Source organism: Mustela nivalis (assembly GCF_964662115.1).
Source record: "Mustela nivalis genome assembly, chromosome: 3".
Lineage (NCBI taxonomy): Eukaryota > Metazoa > Chordata > Mammalia > Carnivora > Mustelidae > Mustela > Mustela nivalis.
Window position 1 is genome coordinate 65,001,932 of NC_139022.1, and position 20,976 is coordinate 65,022,907.

General features: G+C 37.0%; 1 protein-coding gene across 3 annotated transcripts in view; it reads left to right on the forward strand.

Annotated features, from left to right (window-relative positions):
* The window catches only part of LOC309861221 (uncharacterized protein), a 535,944-nt gene that overhangs the window by 497,532 nt on the left and 17,436 nt on the right, over positions 1-20,976 (forward strand). The window contains exon 11 of one of the 3 annotated variants that reach the window (XR_014309821.1): positions 2,078-2,095. Coding sequence is in view for 1 of the 3 variants with exons in the window: in XM_082723973.1 (XP_082580099.1) it covers positions 2,078-2,124 (47 nt within the window). In the remaining 2 variants the exon portion in view is untranslated. Of the gene's footprint in view, positions 1-2,077; positions 2,163-20,976 lie in introns of those variants that run through there. The other 2 variants (XR_014309822.1, XM_082723973.1) reach the window with 2 other exon arrangements.

A 20,976-nucleotide genomic window follows, 5' to 3' on the forward strand; every position in this document is an offset into this window, starting at 1 on the left:
CAGAGGTAGATTTTAACATATCCTTCAAAACTGTCAGCTTATGTCATTTCTGTGAAGCCTCCTTCATCTGTGGTGGAGTTAGGTGTGACATTTGTCTTCTTCCACAGCATCCTGTGTCCAACTTTAAAGAGAAACTGTGACCTTTTTGGGTGACTATTCATTTACTTGCCAATTGCTCTCACTCTACCGAATTTTTGGAAAACAGGGATTTTTTTTTTTTTTAATCTTCATATTTTATCAGGCTGTCTGGTATATAGTTGATGTACTCTTAATATTTGTTGACTGAGGTGGGTAAGGGTGGCAGTGGTAGTAGTGGGAAAGGGTAGCGCTGAGGATGGAGAGGAAGGGGTACTCACCGAACAGCTTTCCCTCTGAGGACTAATTTGAGAAGTCTCAACACACACCTGTGAGGAAGATATCGCACAGGAGGCGATCGACTGGGATTTATGAACTGTGCCCAAAGAACAGAAGGATTTTTAAGGCTGTATGGACATAAGTATTCCATAATGTTTTAGAAGTAAAAACAAAAGAGTCATTAATATGCCTACACCTTCTAGTATGAGTCTTAAATTAATTTACCCATTTTGCTTTTTTTTTTTTTTTTTTGGAATCCATTTACACTGGATGAACTGCTACGAAATTTCTGTGTGACCTTGGGAAAGTCATTTAACATCGCTAGGGCTCAAAATGCTTATCAAAGAAGTGAAAGGGATCTAGTATTCACACAAAACCAATATTTTGTTCTTCCCTGACATCTTAATAGTTTAATGAAAGCCATATTTTACAAGCTTAATACATAGTATCTGACTTCCTTCTCTGACTGAATTGATGGGCCGCTCAATGATTTCCCTACCTCACTTGTTCTTTCTCATCAGCTTGCTGCAATATTTAAAATTCCCACCAGGATCTGCTTGGATTCAGGATTATCTCTATAAGGCTCCTTTTAAAATGCAAATGAATTATCTAGAGGATAGACACATCAACTCATTAATACATATTCAATATGGATTAGTGATCTTTAAAACTTAAATCCAGTCAGGTCACCACCTTACTTAAAATCTTTTAGTGGCCTCCCAATGGGTTTAGGATAAAGACAAACTGCTTGTTATGGCCTTTGAGCCCTAGCACATTCCATCCCTACCTTCTGCCCCACCTGTCCAGACTTACCCCCATGCCGCAACTCTGGCTCTCAGGCTCCAACCGCTTTAGTCTCCTGCCGTCATGCTCTTCTTGCCATTCTCCTAGGCACTTGTCTCTGGCTTGCCTAGTTAATGCCTATTTATCTTTGCCGCTTGATTGCTTTCTTTCTCAGGGCCCTGTTCTTGCCCCACATAAGTAAGTCACATTTCCCTATTTCGGGCTTCTGCGGCATCCTGCACCTTTGAAGGATTCTTCCTCACAGCGCTTCTCCCGTGATTGTCAGATTGCTATCCGTCTTCTTCATTAGATCATAAACTCCTTGAGGACAGGGATTATGTCTGCTTTTGCTTGATGTTAGAGCCTTACTGTCTATCATGAGGCCTATTATCTATTATGCCGTCCGTAGTGTTTGTTGGAAGAATGAATAAATAAAGAATGGAATGAATGAGTAAATAAATGTATCATCGATCTGGTCAATGCTGAGTGTTAACAAAGCACAGAACTCTGTGGAATGGGATTTAATACAGATTAAAAGCCAGCATTTCCCAGTGGCCTATTCGAGATGCCCACACCTCCCTAAGTCTGTTTTATTTTTCCCTTGATTCTTCACCTATACCTCTTCTTGTTCACTCTCTTTCAGTCACAGTGGCCTCCCTGTGGCTCCTCAAACACATCAAGCATACTCTGACCTTAGGGCCTTTGGGCAATGGCCTTTTCCTCCTTGAAGCTCTCCTTCAGACTTCCATATGGCTGACTTCTTTACCCAGGAGCTGCCTTCTCAATGAGGCCCATTTTGGCCTCTATTTGAAAGTACAGTCTTCTTCCTCCACTTCCCCAGCTTTATTTTCTTTTTTTCCATAGCCATATTATCAGCTGACATCCTATATAATTCATGCACTTAATATATTTGTTATTTCTTTCCTGTTTCTTTTCTTAGATACAAGCTGCACGGGGCCAGACTCTTTCTTTGGTTCATTGACATAACTCCAGTACTTACCTGGACCACTGCCTGATGACATGTGGTAAGTGCTCAATAAATATTTGTTGAATGGATAAAGGCAGGAAGGAGGGCAGAACCATTGTCTCGGTGAGGTATGGGATGAAAATACCAGGCAATCAGCAGTCACTAGATTCTGGGAGGAGGAGAACAAGAGGGAGACAGGGTTTTCTAAGACAAAGCCACCCACCCCTCCACTATGCATTAGGCCTGACCCTGCTTTTAAGTGAATGAGCATTAATGGAGAAAGATTCTAATTTACTCCAAAATAATTTATATACTAGATAGGCTTATGGACATGGCCATGCTTCTGACAAATGAGAGATTTCTGCCTTTGAGTTCTGCTATGTAAACATGGCAGATGGTTATATAAACATAGTACTTAAGAACTGTATTTGGCAAAGGAGTAAGAAATAGTCTCACGAGGACATTCTGCACTTTGTGTTACAAGAACTAGAGAATCGTATAAAGACACGAAGTCCCTTCCTCTCAAGTCTGTAAAAAGTGTCTATTACCATTCTCACTGAAGGCCACCAGATTTCTGAACTGCTCCAACCTTCTCGCTTTCACCCCAGTTGGACAACACTGACAAATTTGCTATTTATTATCTCATACGTAGGAGAAACGTATTTGAACCTTATCCTTTAAAATTGACAAGATACTTGATATTTATTTTAACACTTGCAAATCTGGATACTCAAGAAATACAAAAAAGGGGAGGAAAAAGAAGGGAAGTGTCTTGAAAGTTTCTAAGTAATATACCACCTTGAGAGGGAAACTTGTTGAAATTTTCTATTCAGTAAAAATCGTAACTAACTTGGGCTTAAAAACCAATTGTATCAGACTTAGAGGAGGTTAGATAGATTTAGGGTCAACCTTGAAGTCACAGGGAAGATAATACAGACTTTATTCTCAAGTACAGCTGCCAGGAATGTATTTAGCCTATTAATAAACAGAGAAGGATCCTTTGTTTCTTCCATGGTTACTCTTGCTCTTTGAATCTTTCCGTGATTTCTCTGCCCACATTTCCTCTAAGTTATTTTTTCCTGAAGAATGGTTTTACATGGCAGTTTACCTCCTACATCCTTCTACCCCAGGCTTCAATTTTTTTTATAAAAGTAGGAAGAGAAAAAGAACTGATCATACAGTCAACACTGTGATCTTCTCAATGAAATTATTTAGGCGACTGAAGTACTCTCTACCCATGTTGCAATTGTAAAAATTATTTGCATTGAAATTTCTTATGGCTTGTGTTATATTGGCATTCTTATCTCATATTTCATAAAAAGATTTCTCATCAAAGTCCAGGGGTCTGGATGTCAAGTACTTAGGCAATGATTCTTGGTAACAATAAAAGCTATTTAAAGTGTTAAAAACAAAACTAAACAAAAAAGAAAAAAACCCCACTAAACTAAACAAAATTAAATGGCAGGTAGGTGGGAACATGAGACATGTTAGGTTTAAGTAGGGGAGTTGCAAACCTTGTTATTAAAAAACAAAACAAAACTGGAAAACTGAGAAAGCTTCCTTCTCTCCATGAATTTTAAAGAGTGAATAAGCTTAACCCACTGAACACAACTCTGAAATGTTTCTAATTCCCTTATTATCAATGAAGGTAGACCAGAGAATGTGCAGAGAATTTTACCTTAGGGAAATGTACTGCTGTGCATTTTCAGTAACTGTATAGTCCATTTCTGCCTCTACGCTCGAAAATGAACAGCATGTTAACAGGACGATTGCCTACACTGTGGCACTGTCTGTTTAGGATTAGGCCATTAAATATTGATGGAGATAATTGTTCCTGCGCTTGAACATCAGAAAGATGGAACTAAGAGTAGTTTAAGTGGCATTTGCCTTTATGCTTGGTAAATAGAGGGCTGGATTTCAAAGTATAACGGGGTAAGTATTACCATGTGCTCAGTTCCACAGCCAAAGCATCATTGATCAGAAACTGTGGTTTGTAAAAACATTATAGTAAAAGTTCAGTGAAAGAATTCAGCTGAGCCTTGTTGGAATTTACTGAAAGAGAACCTGATAGAACTGCGTCTTAGGAACATGCAAGCAGGATTTCTTGCCATTTGTCTAGTTTTTGGGTTTTTTTGAAATGATAGTTGCATGTGTTATAGTATTAACTGGTATGGTACTTAGCGCATAATTTAGATTTCTTATACTTTCCCCAGAAGTAGCAGGGTAGTTTGTGAGGGCCCTAGGGTTGGACTGCCAGTGCCCAGATCTCAGCTGTGCTTGTGCCTACCTGTGACTGGTTGGACTACTTACCTTTCCAAGACTCAGCTTCCTTCCCAAAATGGAGGTTTCAGTGTATTCATTCTATATGTCATTGTAACATTAAATGAGATATGTGTGAAACTCTTAGAGCAGAGACTGGCACACTGTAGACTCTCAAGTGATGTTAACCTTGAGATCATAGAGCATCTATTTCTAGGAAGTGGCAATGTGCCTCAACAGAAGCTGAATTTTGTGCCAAAAATACATGATAGAAAACCAGTTGCCTCTGAAAAGCTGCTAAATTGTTGCTTTATTTCAGAGGTGAATTTCATGTCCCTTATCTTTGAGTGGAGCCAAAACCCTCAGCAGCTAGTCTTCACCTAAGAAAGTGGTCCTAAGAGTTATGATGAAACATTTCTCTCTTGCTTTTTAATTTTTTCAACTGAAGCCTGTGAAGTCTTTACATGAGTATGAATGAGGCTGTGCAAGATCATCTTCTTCCTCTTTTTAAAAATATTATTTATTTATTTGACTGAGAGAGAGAGAAGGAGGAGAGAGAAAGAGCACGTGTGCAAGAGAGCATGAGTGAGCTGAGAAGCTGAGCTGAGCTGGGAGCCCGATGAGGGGCTGGATCCCTCGCCTCCAGGATCATGACCTGAGCTGAAGGCAGACGCTTAACCCACTGAGTCACCCGGGTGCCCCTCAATATTTCATTCTTGATCTCATTTTGATACTAGACATATGTGGACTTTGCGTGGGAGGAACAGAAAGTAACTGAATGGGTTTCCACAACATTCGTTTGGTTCGACTAACAAAGACTTAACATCTGTAACGTTTCCATTCAGCCTCTGACTTCTGGCATTCTGGAAGGACAGGGCAATGCAAACCCAATAGGAATACGTTTGTTAAGACTGATGAGAAGTCATTCTGCCATGTATGAGGTAGAGATTTACCAATTCATTTCTTTTGGACTGTTTTTAAAAGTTCTTACCCACTGGTCTCAGGAAGGAGTCACCACTGCTTGAAATAAGAGAGCACAAATCCTGTGGATAAAGTCCATGGCAATGTCCAACATGCTGGTCTTCACAGACCTTCATGGTGGAATGAGTCATGTTCTTACTCATTTTTTGTTACATTTGTTGACTAAGCTGAGAATGTTCCTTAAGCTATATTAAAGATAAATATTAAAGACTAGAAACTGTTTTCTTTTACAATTATTTTTGAGAAATGCTTAATGCATATTCAATTTTATAATCTCTTTCTTTTCAACTACACCAAATTTCTACTGTCAAAGCTAGAAAACCTCTGTAGAATTAAAAGAGCTAAAATTTTATTTCGAACTTTTTTCTAAGTAGATGGAGTTTCATTCACAACCAGATAAAGATATCTTTGTATCCTACTTATTGCAATAATAGACCGGATGGATTCTTGGTAAAACCTGAATATTTTTAAATGCTCTATATGTTCTAGTTCTAAATTGCATGTTTTAAGCATATTGCTTTGAAATCCTGAAAAAATGCATACTGAATTTTGATGTGTTCTAAAACAGTCATGAAAATTAACATCTTCCCTCAGCCCAGGGCCAAACAGATTTTTTTGCAGGGCCAAATTAGAATCTGCCTACAGGCTTCAGATAAAAAAAGGTAGCAAGCAGGCAACTTTTTAAAGTCAGAAAAGGCGAAGTAATCTTATATGGCTATCTTTTTTGGTAATCTAAGTAGCTGGGAAAGGGAATAATCTTTTAACTTAGCCTTAACCCTCTAGAGTGTGTATGTCAATAGATTTTTTTTTTTGCAGGATGTAGGCCGGCATAATGGTACATTTCACCTGTAGAAAACAAATTGTTTTAATGTAGATATATAAGTTACTGGGAGTGGAACTTGCAGAACATGTTAACTGGGTATTTTTTTTAGATACATGTTCTTTTAGTGTTCACATTTGAGTTCACTAGCTATCTAGCTAGTGAGCATTGGGAGGTCAAAAGCTGGAGTCATGGATTTCTAATTGCAGATTACAACTTCTACTTGCTCTGAAATTCCATAGGTGAAACTAATAGCATGAATGATAACAACCATTAGGCTAAGTACAACCCTAGATAAGCAATGCCCATAGTGCCAAGAAAGGAAGGAACACCTAGAGCTGTCTAGGGGAGAGGAGGTCTGGGAACGTGAGCATGTGAAGTTGGAGAGTCTATGATAAGTAAATGTGGTACAGGTACATAGAATGAGGAATCAGTACAACATTGAAGAGTTAGTTATGAGCCCCATTTCTACTGGAAATGTACTAGATGTTGAGAGTCAAAAATGAATATGATATTCTCTGCCCTCAAAGAGCTCAAATTCTGGTGAAAGAACCATAAAAAAATGAAGAGAGATGGTATTAAAAACAGGAATATCAGCAAACATGTTTTGAGAGCTTAAAATGGTCTAGTCTCTGTTTTAAGCCTATTAACATTCATTTTCATTTATACAACAACTGAGTAAGGACGATGATTATTTCCACGTTGCATTTAAGAGAACCGAGTCTGGGAGAGAGTAAGTAACCAATCCAGGGTCACAAATCTAGTAAGTGGTCCTGCAGCCAAGAGGAGGGAAACAGAACAGGAACAAAAAGAGAAGGCAGAGATCGATAGGTAGACCCGTCTCTCTCTGTGTTTGTCTCTCTATTTACATCTATACATCTCAACATATGTGTACACGTCTGTGCAAGTCTGTGTGCATATGTCATTGTATATACATGCTCACCGTGCTCACACATGCTGTAAATATGTTTCGTGCGTTCCTGCTTTTCCAGTTTTCCATCTTCCATTACCACATGTGGACCACTTCGTGCATTTCCTCATTCTTTGTGTCTAGCCACCTGTCGAGACCAGCTCAGGTTCTACTTCAGTCATGAGTCCTTCTCTAAAGATTTTTTTTTTTCTAAAGATTTTTGATGGAAATGATCTCTTCCCACTCTAAAACATCATTAGCTTTATGCTTGTGCATTTACTCACGAATGCTGTTTTATAGAGTACACGATAGCTAGTTGCTTTGCTCGAATGTAGCAATTTAAAAAGTGTGTCCTATCAGTGTCCCACATACAAAAGATATAAGTATTTTTTGATGCCTCAGTGCACTGATTGATTGGAGCTAGCAAACCCCTGTCACTCGTATACCAGTGCTCTCTTGTGCCAGTGTCCCATGTGCCATTGCCATTAGTGGTTCTCCTAACACTGAAGTTCTAATCAGAGCTCTTCAAACAAAGTGTACTCTTGTATGTTTTTTCCTGGGAGAATGAATTTCCAGCATGATATTCTGCTGGGTCCTTTGTTGGGTCACTTCTTGGTTCACTTTGATAAACTTGTTCCACAGTTTTATATCCTTTCTAGTCTGGTGAACAGTATCTTACAAGGAGAGTCTGGAAGGGAATCAGCCAGCCAGCCAGCCAGCCAGCCAGGATGTTTTCCTTATAACAACATTTTATGCTCTTTTACAAAGCTGCTAAAATGGGAATCATTCTTTTGCAATTCTCTCATCAGATTGCAGTTTTAATGCCTGGGGTTTTGGCCATATTCAAATCCAGAGGCCCTTAGAGTAGATGAGATATCTCTCTTCTCTGGAGTCCCCACAAAGCTTAGTCAGTGGGATGGTCATTTTAACCAGCAGAGTAGGAAGGACTGAAATTTCTTTGCAATCTTTTCAGCTTCCTTTGAATTCCTCCCCAGAACATTTACCCTTAGGCTAAGCTCTAAGGGGTTGATAAAATACCCCAGTTGTTCTGCGTTCTATTCTTTTTATTTACTGGGCTGACAGAATCAAATGACTCTACAAAGACATCATGTTGGCACAAATTATTCCATCCCCACTACCTCCAATCTTTTTCTTTTCTAAGCTGTTTCAAATCTTGGAGGATTTGAGGATTCCTCCGGGAAACCAAAGTTCAGAATTCTTAATCTAGTGAACTTGAGTTAAAAAAAAATTATAATTATGTTATTCTTGGGTTGGAACTGGCTAAACACGAAATTCCTTGTCGAGGAGTACCGAGATTATAAATATATTGGACTGTAATAGTATCTCATGATCTGTTGAGTCAAAGCCAACCTGCTGGGTGTGCCAACTGTGGAGGAGTTTTATGAGAGTACTCATGGTCTAGTGTATCAAGAAAGATGTGGCACAAATCTTTAGGTCACAGTCTATCTATAAGGTCCATCTTTAAGAAGTGTAAGAAACTCTTGTTAACCTTTTGTGTTGATGTAGTGGGTGAACATACTTACATTGAAGAATGGGAGATAATATGTGTTGCTAGTTCTACAGAATATAAGAATCTCTATGGATTATCCCAGTTTACCCCCTTCAGTGAATAAATTATGCTGGCTAGGTGCACCTGGGTGGCTTAGTCTGCCTTCAGCTCAGGTCATGATTCCAGTGTCCTGGGATCGAACCCTGTATCGGCTCCCTGCTCGGCGGAGAGCCTGCTTCACCCTCTCCCTCTGCTGCTCCCCCTGCTTGTGCTCTCTCACTCTGTCAAATAAATAAAAAAATCTTTAACAAAAATTATGCTGGCTAATTGCTGAGGGGGAAAAAAATTCCTTTAAGTCATTTACTCTTCAGAAACTCTCATGAAAGACTGTTTGGCCCAACGGTTAGTTCTGTGTCTGACAATGCTCAGGTTAATGTTAGAAAAATTAGAAAAATTCTTAAAGGTGGAAAAATCGATCACACATTCTCTCCCTTTGCATCCCCCCCACATCACCCTCACTGACTTCTTTGTTAATATCAGGTTGTACAAGGAAGAGCTGTAGAGTGAAAATAAAATGGAGTGACTGAACAACTCTTCATTGTAGCAGAAATGTATATTAAGGTTTTCCTCTGTAGGCCATGTACTGTGTAAGGAGCCAGAGAAAGAAAGAAAAGTGAGTGACACTCCCTGTCCAAAGTCTAATAAAATAAATAGAAAGAAAAAGAGAATATACATGAAAGAGCAGACTATGAAGAGTAAGACAATGAATAAACCAGAAATCATATTGGAAATTAACTACGTAGAAGGAAAGGAAGTTTTCACAAAACACTCTAAAAAGGTAACCAAAAAAAAAAAAAAAAAAAAGATATTTTAAAAGCTTAGAGCAGTTTATAATGAGGGAGATTGTATTTTTTGCCCTGTGAAAAAGAAGCTTGCCATTCTCATCCATTAAAGTAGGCCATGTGTTGTTTGTTATCTTTTTGTTTTTGTTTTTATTTGATAATGAATTGTACTCATTCCCTTGTGATTTGGAGCATAAGGTTTCATATATGTGGGATGTAGCAGAAATATTAACTGTTCTAAACAGAGATTATCCTAGTAATGTTGGTCTTATTAGCCTAAAATAATTAATGGCAACTCTAAAAACTGAAAAAAGTCAAACAAGGAGATGAAGCTAAGCAAAATTCCACTAATGTATGCTATTTTGGCCCATACAAATTAATTTGGAAATCTCTAATTAACACTTTTTATTTTTATTAAATACCTCATTATGAGTCCTTGTCATGGTAAATATCCATATGTAGGTAACATCAGAGGGAGGGATAAGACAAATTTTTATATTTTCACAATTTGGAAAAGGGTGATATGATACAGAAATGTTTTCTGAAGCATTCAAAGCAAAGATCTTTTTTTTTTTTTTTTTAAGATTTTATTTATTTATCTGACAGAGATCAAAAGTAGATAGAGAGGCAGGTAGAGAGAGAGAAGGAAGCAGACTCCCTGCTGAGAGCCCGATATAGGCTCAATCTGAGGACCCTGAGATCATGACCAGAGCCAAAGGCAGAGGCTTTAACCTACTGAGCTACCGAGGTGCCCCAAAGCAAAGGTCTTTCAATGACCACTCAGCAGAAAAATAACTTCTAATAAATCTCTTACAAATACATTGGTATATTTAAAATTGGGTGGCAAATCTTATCAATTACCTTACTAATCATTGTTCGAACCCAAACCTTTTGGAAGTTTTTTCCAAAATATTTAACCAAGTGTGCACGTATTTGAGATCTAGGTTATGATAGTGTTCCCAATACAGTATTGATGATGCTTAGCCATTTTCAATATCACAATCACTCATTCCCATATTCATTCACATATTTGGTGTGTTGCCATAGCTGGGGATAGACAGAAGAACATGATGCGGTTACAGATCTCATGAAATCACAACCTTTGGGAGATGACATCATTTCAGTTTCCAAAGGGCTCATCATCCCCTTTCATGACATACATACAAAATGTAGTGTGATGAATAAGAAGGTTTGTTGGTTAGAAGCTGTGGCCCCAAAGCTCTCTTCTCCCGGTTAATAGTTCATGTTCTAAGCAAGGCAGCTTCTCTTCGGTAAAGTGAGGTAGGAACTCTCTCACTTGAGTTAAGAGGATTATATGAAACAGTGTATGTGAATCACTTGGCACAGGACTTGGAACATTCAAATGGATCAAAAAAATTAGCTGCTGTTATCATTGTATCACTTGAATCTAGACAATAACTTTTTTTTTCCTCAGAAAAATATCAAACAACTTACTCACGGATATACACAGATCACAAATAAAAATACTTGGATTCAAACTCAGGTTTCAGTGCCCAGTAATGTACATGGTCAGGTTTTTGTTTTTTTTTTTTCCACTACATTAGATCTCTTTGGAAACAGCTTCATTACCATGAGTTCCTTGAAAAGATAGTGCTTATAATTAATATGGAAAAATCATCCATGCCATGTTTCTAAATCTCTTTTTCTCGGGCCTATTTTGCTACATCTCCTTAAGAGTTCTTCTTTTTACTCTTTTCAAGAAATATTTTAATATTGTAGAATGATAGTTGTTATTAAATGATGAGTAATAATTATAAGGGAAGGTCTTGACTTTTCCCCAACTAAATATCACCACATTATGGATCTGGCAAATTTAGGTCCTTGATTAACTCTTATTTTGTAGCTGCTAAACACGGTTTTGAAAAATATCTTAAGAAAAAGATGTCAAGCATGTATGAAAGTTTTGTCAGTTCTGTTTTCAAGGTAGAGTTTTTTTTTTTTTTTTAATCAAACTGCTAGGTTATACACCCCATTGGAATCCATTACCGTGGCAGGTTTTTCTAGGCAAATAGCACACCAGAGGAAAGTTTGGCTGTGGGTTTTTTTCTTTCTGATTTAGTTCATTCTTTGGTTGCTAATTTGCATTTTTCTCTGAAATGGATTAGAATTATACTACATATGCAAAAGCATAAAGCAAAGAAAGACAACCCCTGGCCCCTCACTAACATTGTAAACTTGGGAGAATTACGTCACTAATTTCTTTCTCAGCTTAGACATATTTAAGAGGTGGGTCATAATTTCCAATCAAAAGTTTTGTTTTGAGGATGGAATGTAATGATGCGCTGCGATTGTTAACTATTCTGGAATTTTGAGAGCTGGGTATTAAAATCGTGGTAGTTTAAAATTAGCCATGAGGGCAGTATTTATACCATGGAAATTGGCAAATGCTATAAATTAGAGTTTTCCATTTCCTTCCTGGAATGCAGGTTTGCCAGCACTTCATTAGATAATCCTTGTATACCAGTTAATAAAGTTCCAAACCCATATTAAGAATTCAGTATTCTTCATTCATCAAAGTATGATTTGGATGTTAATTCAGAAATCTGCATAGGAGTCTTTTTCTTAGTTACCTCTCCAAAGCCTTGTACTGATTTATGCTTTTATTTTAATAATAAAGATGTCAAGATGTTTGTGTTAAGAAGCTTATCTTTTAGGACCTGCACAAAAGAATCAATTAAAGAAGAATAAAGAGGAATATGCATGGTTTTGGGAGAGAAAATCCCTTAGTTGATAGCCAAGATGCCTTAATGAAATGGAGATGCAGAAAGCCTGTGGATAGCAGGTCATCGTAAGCTTCTTGGTTTATGCCTGTTCTTTGGTGGCAGGACACAAAGTATTTCCTGAATTAATATGAGCTAGCATATATTCTCATTTATATATAAACATTTTCTAAGCATCGCCTGTCACCTCATCTCTCTGTTCATCTGTTGGTTTCTATTACTTTTGTTTCTTCTGTGCAATGAATTTTCCTTACCTTAGTTTTTAATGATAAAGTCCATGGATTGGCTCTGAAGAGAGCATTTGTATATCAAATACCCTTATGTAAGGCTCTGTGTCCTACTTGATCGGGACATAGGAAAAGTGGATTCCAGACAGAGGCGAGCAGTTTCCTAAACCTCAGTTGTGCAGGGGATCACAAGAACCTGCAGGGTTCACAATTCAGAGAATGAAGTCAGAAATAGGTTACACTTTTCAGTAGGACTGCTTCTACCAGGAGGGGCGAAGGTGTCTGCTACAGCTAGCTAGCTAGAGAACTCCCCATTTAGATCTAAGTAGGGAAAAGTTTGTGAAGACTAAGTCGGGAAAGTCAAAAGATGTTGAAAGAATACACTGATATAATTATAGTGAATATTGGTTGATAGAAAAAAATTTGATGAATTGTTCAGGAAATTCATTGCTCAGATCCAGTGACATTCATTTTATTTTTCTAACACCTTCTTGGTATACATGGTTTTCTTTTTTAAAGATTTTATTTATTTGACAAAAAGAGCAAGAGAGCACAAGCAGGGGGAGCAGCAGAGGGAGAGGGAGAAGCAGACCCCCCCCCCACCCCGAGCAGGGAGTCCTATGTAGGGTTTGATCCCAGGACCATGGGATCATGACCTGAATTGAAGGCAGACACTTAACTGACTGAGTCACCCAGATACCCTGGTTTTCTCTTTTAATATCTACCTAAATGTATAAGTTAAATGAGATTATAACTTATAACTCTGTAGTCCCAGAGTAATTTTAATTTTCTCAATTTTCTCTGATTGTAAATGTTTATAACTTTAAGAAATAGAGAAATGGATAAAGTATAGAAAATCGTATCTCTCAGATACAACCACTATTAATATTTGGGTAACAAGCTTTTAGACATTTAAAAAACAATATGCAAACACATACATATGTTCATAGGAGTATAAACATGCATATATATATGATGCTGCATTTGCTTATTTAAGTGTGGAGCCATTGTATTCTAAAAGCTTGCTTTTTCATTTATTATGTCATAGTTATTGTTCCATGTCAGCACATGTAGACTTATCATTATTCTTAATGGTATTTACATTAATCTCTTCCTTTCCATGGAGAATATGTTCCACAACTGCTGTAAATGCCTGAAACCACAGATAGTTCTGAACCTTATATATATATTGTGTTTTTTTCCCCCTAGGTCAACATATCTATGATAAAGTATAGTTTATGTATTAAGTGCAGGAGGAGATTAAAAATAATAATTAAAAATATGATAGAACAGTGTAACAATATACTGTCATAAAAGTTACGTGAATGTGTTCTCTAACTCTCACTCAAAATATTTTAATGCTCTGTATTCACCCTTGTTCTCGAGATGAGGAGATGAGATGATAAATGCCTACTTTGTGAGACAAAGTGAGGTACAGGGTGTAAGCATTGTGACATAGCTCTGGACTACTACTGCCCTTCTGACAAGACCTCAGAAGGAAGATCTCAGATTCTGGACCACAGTCGACCTTGGACCGAAACAGTAGAAGGCAAAACCACAGATGGTGGGGGTGGGGGGGCTGCTATAGTATTCTGTGTGTACTGTAATTTATATAACTAATATGTTGATAGAAATATAGGAGTTTCTAATTTTTCAACGTTGAAAAACAATGGTCATCCATGTATATCTCTAGATTTATATATAATTTATGAACATTTCTCTTGAATAAGTACCCAGAAGTATATCACTTACTAATGCTTTTTAATTTTCAAAATTACCTTGCAAGGCAAGGTTACTATTGTTATATTTATTTAATGGAAGAGAGAACTCAGGAGTCAAAGGTTGATTGGCTTATACACAGTCAGGTAGCTAGTAAGTAGAAGATCTAGTTGTATACCTGCCTCTTGCGTGAGGACAGCACTCATGCAGTCAGCTACAGAGCACTATACGAAGCTGTCTGTCATCATTTCTGTCTCCTACTATTTCATTTATCCCAGCAATTTAACATTTCTGAGGTTGGACCCCATCTCCCTGTTAATGCCATTTTAACAATCCTTGTCAGCTAGATAGAAGCATGACATAGACATCATTGTGGATATATGTGCACCTAGGTTGTTATTACTGGTTCCATGACTGGAGCTTGTAACCCTTCCACAGGCCATTTAAAGCCCTTGAAGGGAGGAATATGAATCCTGGTTGTGTGAAAACCTTCTTTTGACACCTTCACTTAATAAAAAGAGTGCCAATAACAAAAGATGCCAAATAGTTGTCAAAAGCCTGGTAGAAAACCATAGAAACATCAGTAGAGAATTCTTTAAAGAAATATCACATCACCGACAATCTTGATGGACTAGTGGGTAACAGTTGACAGAAAAACACAGACATTGTTAACAATGAGCAAAACAAGTATTTAGGAAGAATTGGATCCCAGCTGTGAAGAATCTCAACCAATTGATTTAATTTATATATTCAGTGTTATATATCCATGGGAGTGATAGATGGTAAAAGTTCAGGTCTCACTGTAGAAGAGCTCTTTGAGTAACTAAAAATAAAAGTTACAAATGGCAAGAAAATGTTTCACATACTATAATTCACTGTTTTTTCTTTCTCTTGTATAATAGAAAGATGCCCCTTATAATTAATGGCTTTTTAGATACCAAGAAATATGTTAGTACCTACCTTATAGAATTATTATAACAATGACTGTAAGTGCTTAGGACAGTACCTAACATATGATGAGCATTTTATAAATGATGGTTATTAAATATATTTAATAGAAATTATAAATTTTCCTTCAAAAAGAATGAGTCAATTTATAATATCATTTTAAAACAATTTTATTACAGTAATTTATAACCTAAAACATAATTTGTAATTTATAACCTAAAACATAATTTGGTGTGATTCTGCATTAAATAAAACAAAGCTATTATCTCAGACTATCATATGTGACCATGTATATTCTGTATAGATAAAAGGAATAATTACGTTTGTTGAAAGTTGAAACCTGCCCCCCACAAACACCTCCTGCCAAGTAGTCCCATAATCACTTAATTCTACATATATTTCCTCAAATAGATGCTTTTGTTTTGTTTTGTTTTTCAAATAGATGTGAAAGATTCCTGGGTTATAAATATGAATAAATTTCACCAATGATTCATTGACCACTAGCTAGTAATTATTATTATTATTTGATAGATAAGTTATATTTTAAAAATTAAGGAGGGGTACCTGGGTAGCTCAGTGGGTTAAGCCTCTGCCTTCGACTCAGGTCATGATCCCAGGGTCCTGGGATGGAGCCCCACATCGGCTCTCTGCTCAGCAGGGAGCCTGCTTCCTCCTCTCTCTCTGCCTGCCTCCCTGCCTACTTGTGATTCTCTCTGTCAAATAAATAAATAAATAAACCTTAAAAAATAGTAAGCTTATACAAAATTAAGGAAATTTCTTGGGTGCTTGTATTTTTTTAAAAAAGCAGTGAGAACATATTACATAACTAGATTCAGGAATATTTTGATATATATGAAATAATCAGCTTTTCCATACAATGCATTTTTTGAGAACTTGGTCCTTTATTGATTCAGTTTCTTAATGCAAATTTGACATTACACTTCGACTTTAAGATACTGGAATTGTCACTCTTTACTCAAGTTCTCATTTCAGATATAAGAGTGTCAGATTGCTCTAGGTAGGAATTAAAGAAAAAAGTTTTCTAAATAGAGATAACAAAAAACTTTCTGCCTGTTAATCTTCTCATGAGGCATTTTCACTTGGATCACATTCCTACAGTTTTTTAGAACCAGTTCTCCTGAGTTCCTGATTTCCTAACTTTCGTATTTGAACTTAGAAAAAATTCTACCATCACAACCTGTTAAGAGAAAGATTCTGAATTTTCTTAACTTCCTATGGATATGTTTTGGTTTACAATGATTAATTTAGGACAGAAAATTCAGCTGCCATTCTCATAGAGAAAATTGATGTTTTTCTCTTTCTCTTCTCCATGGGGGAATATTTGCTAATCTTTTGGAATCACTGGAAGTCTTAGTCTTATGGTCTCTTTGACAGATTCCCGTTCGGACCTTATTGTGGGCCATACAACAGGCAGTAGTGTCCCAGAAGGTCACGCCCACTTGCTGGGTGGACAAACCTTCACTCCAAGATCCTCAAAAGAATGAATGGAACATTGTTCACCTCCATCTATTTGCCACACTGTCCCTTCAGCTTCCACAAGACTGAAAGAGCAGAGTGTGTATGAGTCCAGGTGAATTTCTATGGGAGAGTCAGAGCAAGTCAGAAGGAAATAACCTTTACTTAGGAACAAAGTTTGTCTTCTGGATAATTTGACTTTTTTTAAAAAAGAGATCTTATGTATGTATTTGAGAAAGAGAGAGAGGGAGAAAGAAAGAGAGAGAGAGAGAGAGCACCAGCAGAGAGGAGGAGCAGAGGGAGAAGAAACAGACTCCCTGCTGAGTGGGGAGTTCAGTGTGGGGCTTGATCCCAGGACTGTGAGATGAGGACCTGAGCTGAAGGCAGATGCTTAACTGGCTGAGCCACTCAGGTGTCCTGTCTTTTAAAAGATATCTCAGAAGAGAAAATACCTAAACATTTATACTTCCACAACAAATTTTAAAGATTTGTGCGTGTTGCCACCTCTAAGAAAATCAGAATTCTGATGGTATGGCAAATATAGAAAAAGATATAAAATACACATCTCTAGTTATCCACATCTCTAGATATTCACCACCTATTTCAAATATGCTCACGAGGGAGAAATTTTATTCCATATTATGTGTTCAAGGCATTTGCGGACAGATGTCTATCCATTCAGTCCTCTCATACCTCTGCTCTCAGAGCTCTTTATAGATATCCTAAGCCATGACCAAGTTAAAGGCCGAGTTGTTGAAAAATTATTGTAATGAAATTTTTAGCTTTTTAGGAGGTTGAGGAAGGAGTGTAATTTGTCTTCATGAGGGCACCCAGTAATTGAGTCCTCCTTGGATGCCCACAAGTCCAAGGAATTGTTGTAACTACGCAGAGAGCAGCATGGCACTGCTTACCTGAGTAGGGATAGTTGATGCTTAAAATGTAGCAGACCTCATGCCAGCCTATCTAGTACAGTAGTTGTTAAGATAGGCAAGCAAACAATTGTCACTGAAAGTGGAGTCAAGCCTTTAGAAGCAGAAACACTAATTAGAACTAATTGACAAGTGTTATAGCACTCACCAGGGTAGCTCTTTACATAGGAAGATGATAGTTATGTAAATACAGTGATTAATTGTATTTGCTTAGCCATTACTTTTCTTTTTGGCATCAAGCATGACCAGAACTTGGCCATTGATTACAACTTCAAATTTATGGTAGATTTCTCAATGAACATTTCTGTTTCTCAAGCCAGTTTTGCTTTTGTCATTTATATGCATGTGTGTGTTTCTGTGTGTGCGGGGTGTATGTGTTTATCGTATTTCTGTGTGTGTGTTTTACTACAACATCTCTGTTGGATATAGATACAATTTGTAACCATCTTCAATCTCTGTTGTGGAACTTACTCACAATCCATTGACATATTGAAAAATCATTCTAGGCTGGTAAACATAAATACAGTTATTTGCTCTATTTTTTTTTTTTTTACGATTTAAATATTCTGGTAATGATTTGAAAACAAGTCTTCAAGTCTGTCAATCTAGCATCTGCCACAAACACTAATTCTCACAAGAAGAAGGAGTTTTGCTGAGTGCATTATTTAGCTGTAAGTACATTTTGCCGTATTCAAAATATGATGTGAAGACTCTGAACATAGAAGTTTCACAAAAGCAAAACCAAAGAAAGCACATTTGACTACTTTTTGTAATGTGACAAATGGTGAGGGAGTGTGTGACATTTGATTAAAGCCAGATACCAGGTGGGAGCTGAGTGGAAGGACAATGGGGGTGAGGAAAGTTTGGAGGTGTGGTTTCAAGCTATGATTCTATCTTGAATTATCTGTGTAGCCAAGGGAAGCCATTTGTGCTCTTTTGATCTTAGTTTTCTTGCCTTTAAAATGAGAAAAATGAAACAGATGTTTTCCAAGGTCCCCTTTTCCTTTGAAAAATTAGTCCATTTTAAGTTATTTATTTTGAAATATTTCCAGTTTAAGTTCAACAGGGTGAAGTTTAGCCCATTTTCACAGACAGCGGTAAAGAGCCTCTGGTGATGTTAATGGTGGCTTAGACCTGGTATTGAGTCCTGTCTGGTTCATGAGCCTTGTGTGTGGACTTTACCCATTTCCTAGAGGTGGGGAGTAGAAATTGGAGAGAGGTAAAGGGATAGGATATCCTTGGATTGAGATACTCTACCCAGTTATTCTGTTTCAATTATATGGGTATTAAAAACCATCTTCTGACTTAAAAACTTTTACTTAATTAATTAGTTTATTTACAGTTTTAGGGCAAGGCAAAGGATAAAGTTGAGGGAGTTGATGATCCACTTCTATCTAAAATCATACCTCTAAATAGCTATATCTTAAAAATATGTTTGTCAGATTTTTGCAAGCAGAGTCATCACAACCTCTTCTACAACTCAATCTCATTTCAATGTGAAAAAATAATTTGATTATTGTATCAGTTTCCTAGTGCTGCCGTAATAAATTGTCACAAGCTGGGTAGCTTGGAAAGCAGAATTATACTCTCTCATAGTTTTTTGGGCTAGAAGTCTGAAATCAAATGATCGATAGGGGCCCTCTTCCCCCTAAAGTCTCTAGGAAAGAATCTGATTCATGTCTCTTCTGGTTTATGGTGGTAGCTGACAATCCTTGGTATTTCCTGGAAGGAGCACTTCCATCTCTGTCTCTGTTGTCACTTTGTGTTATCCCTGTATGTCTGTGTCTCTGTCCAAAACTCCCTCTTCTTATAAGTACACGGGCCATTGGGTTTAGGGGCCAATTTACTACAGTGTGAGTTTAATGTAACTAATTACATCTGCAAACACTCTGTTTCCAAATATGGTTACATTCTGTGTTTTTAGGTACACATGAGTTTGGGGGAGACATTATTCAACTCAGTAAAATTGTCATCTAGAGGAAAATGACAACCCAACAAGTATCTGATGACAAATACGAATATATTTTCGAAGATTTATTCATTTATTTTAGAGAGAATGCACAAGCAGGGGGAAGGGCAGAGAGAGAGAGAGAGAGAGAGAAGCAGACTGTCTGCTGAGCATAGAGCCTGATGCAGGCCTCAGTCTTATAACCCTCAGATCATGACTTGAGCCAATATCAAGAGTCCAGTGCTTAACTGAGCCATCCAGGTGCCCCACAAATAAAAATATTTTAATTTAAAAAACAAAAGTACACAAAAATTAGTCACTCACAAGAATCATTAAACATGGGTGTTTGATAAGATTCTCAAATATGACTTAAGTGTGAAAATTACATTAAGTAATTTCATAATAAATTTTAAATGTATGAAATCTTTGCAATGGATCACAAAATTGAGTGCATGCCAAGTATATTCAGTTAAACAACTTAGCCAAAATTATGGTTGAATATGTAAAAGAAGAACAAAAAAGGTAATGTCTATTTCATTAATTCTAAATTGCTTCCTTTATGGCTTTTTCTTCTTCTTTTAAAAGTATTTTCTTCTCAATTACTCCATCAGACATAATCTTATGTATCTATTATTCTGTTTCCTTGATTTTTATCTTTTCTTCCCTAGCATATTGATTTTTATAATTCTATTTTAAGCTTTTATATGAAAGTAAAAGTGGTTTAAAGGTGATTTATTAAACTTGACTATCACCAGTGGAACTTGATCTAATTTAGCTACGATACTATTTTTTAGAAGAAGGTACTATGATTCATGTATTGACAGGTTAAGAAGAGTCTTCTATTATCATCTTTTCTCTGAATCCCTCACTTCTCTAATGAATTTATAGTGAGGTTTTAATTAAAATGTTGGCAATAAAAGTATAAAACATGTTGTTTAAATTATACCTGTAAATAATGCATCAAGCTGAAAACACTTACATATACACTTCACTGGAGAGAAAGATGAGGTCTCAGGGTGGAGGGGCAGGGTATGTTCAATGAAATAGTGAGCAGTAAAATGACTTGATGGAATTTGTAAATATATTTTAAAGGACTTATTTTTTCATGAGTGAAAGGAAGGGGTGCCTGGGTGGCTCAGTTGGTTAAGCATCTGCCTTTGGTTTGGGTCATGTTCCCAGTGTCCTGGGATGGAGCCTGGCATTGGGCTCCCTGCTCTGTGGCATGTCTGCTTCTCCCTCTGCCTCTCACCCTGCTCATGCTTGTGCTGACACACTCTCTCTCTTTTCTGCTCTCTGAAATAAATAAATAAATAAAATCTTAAAAAAAAAATTAAGAATCAAAGGAAGTGAACAGCATAATGCAGGAATCTACATAACCAGGACTGAGAGTCTTTAAACAAGGTAATGCCAGTAAGAACTAAATAGGGATAGATTTAAAAGAAGGATGAAGTATAGAACTCATAGTATAGGATTGACAAAGAAAGGGAAGAATTTGAGGGTGATATGTAGGTTTCTGTATTTGTCAGTTTGGTATTGGGTATTGGCTTTAACATTACAGGGAA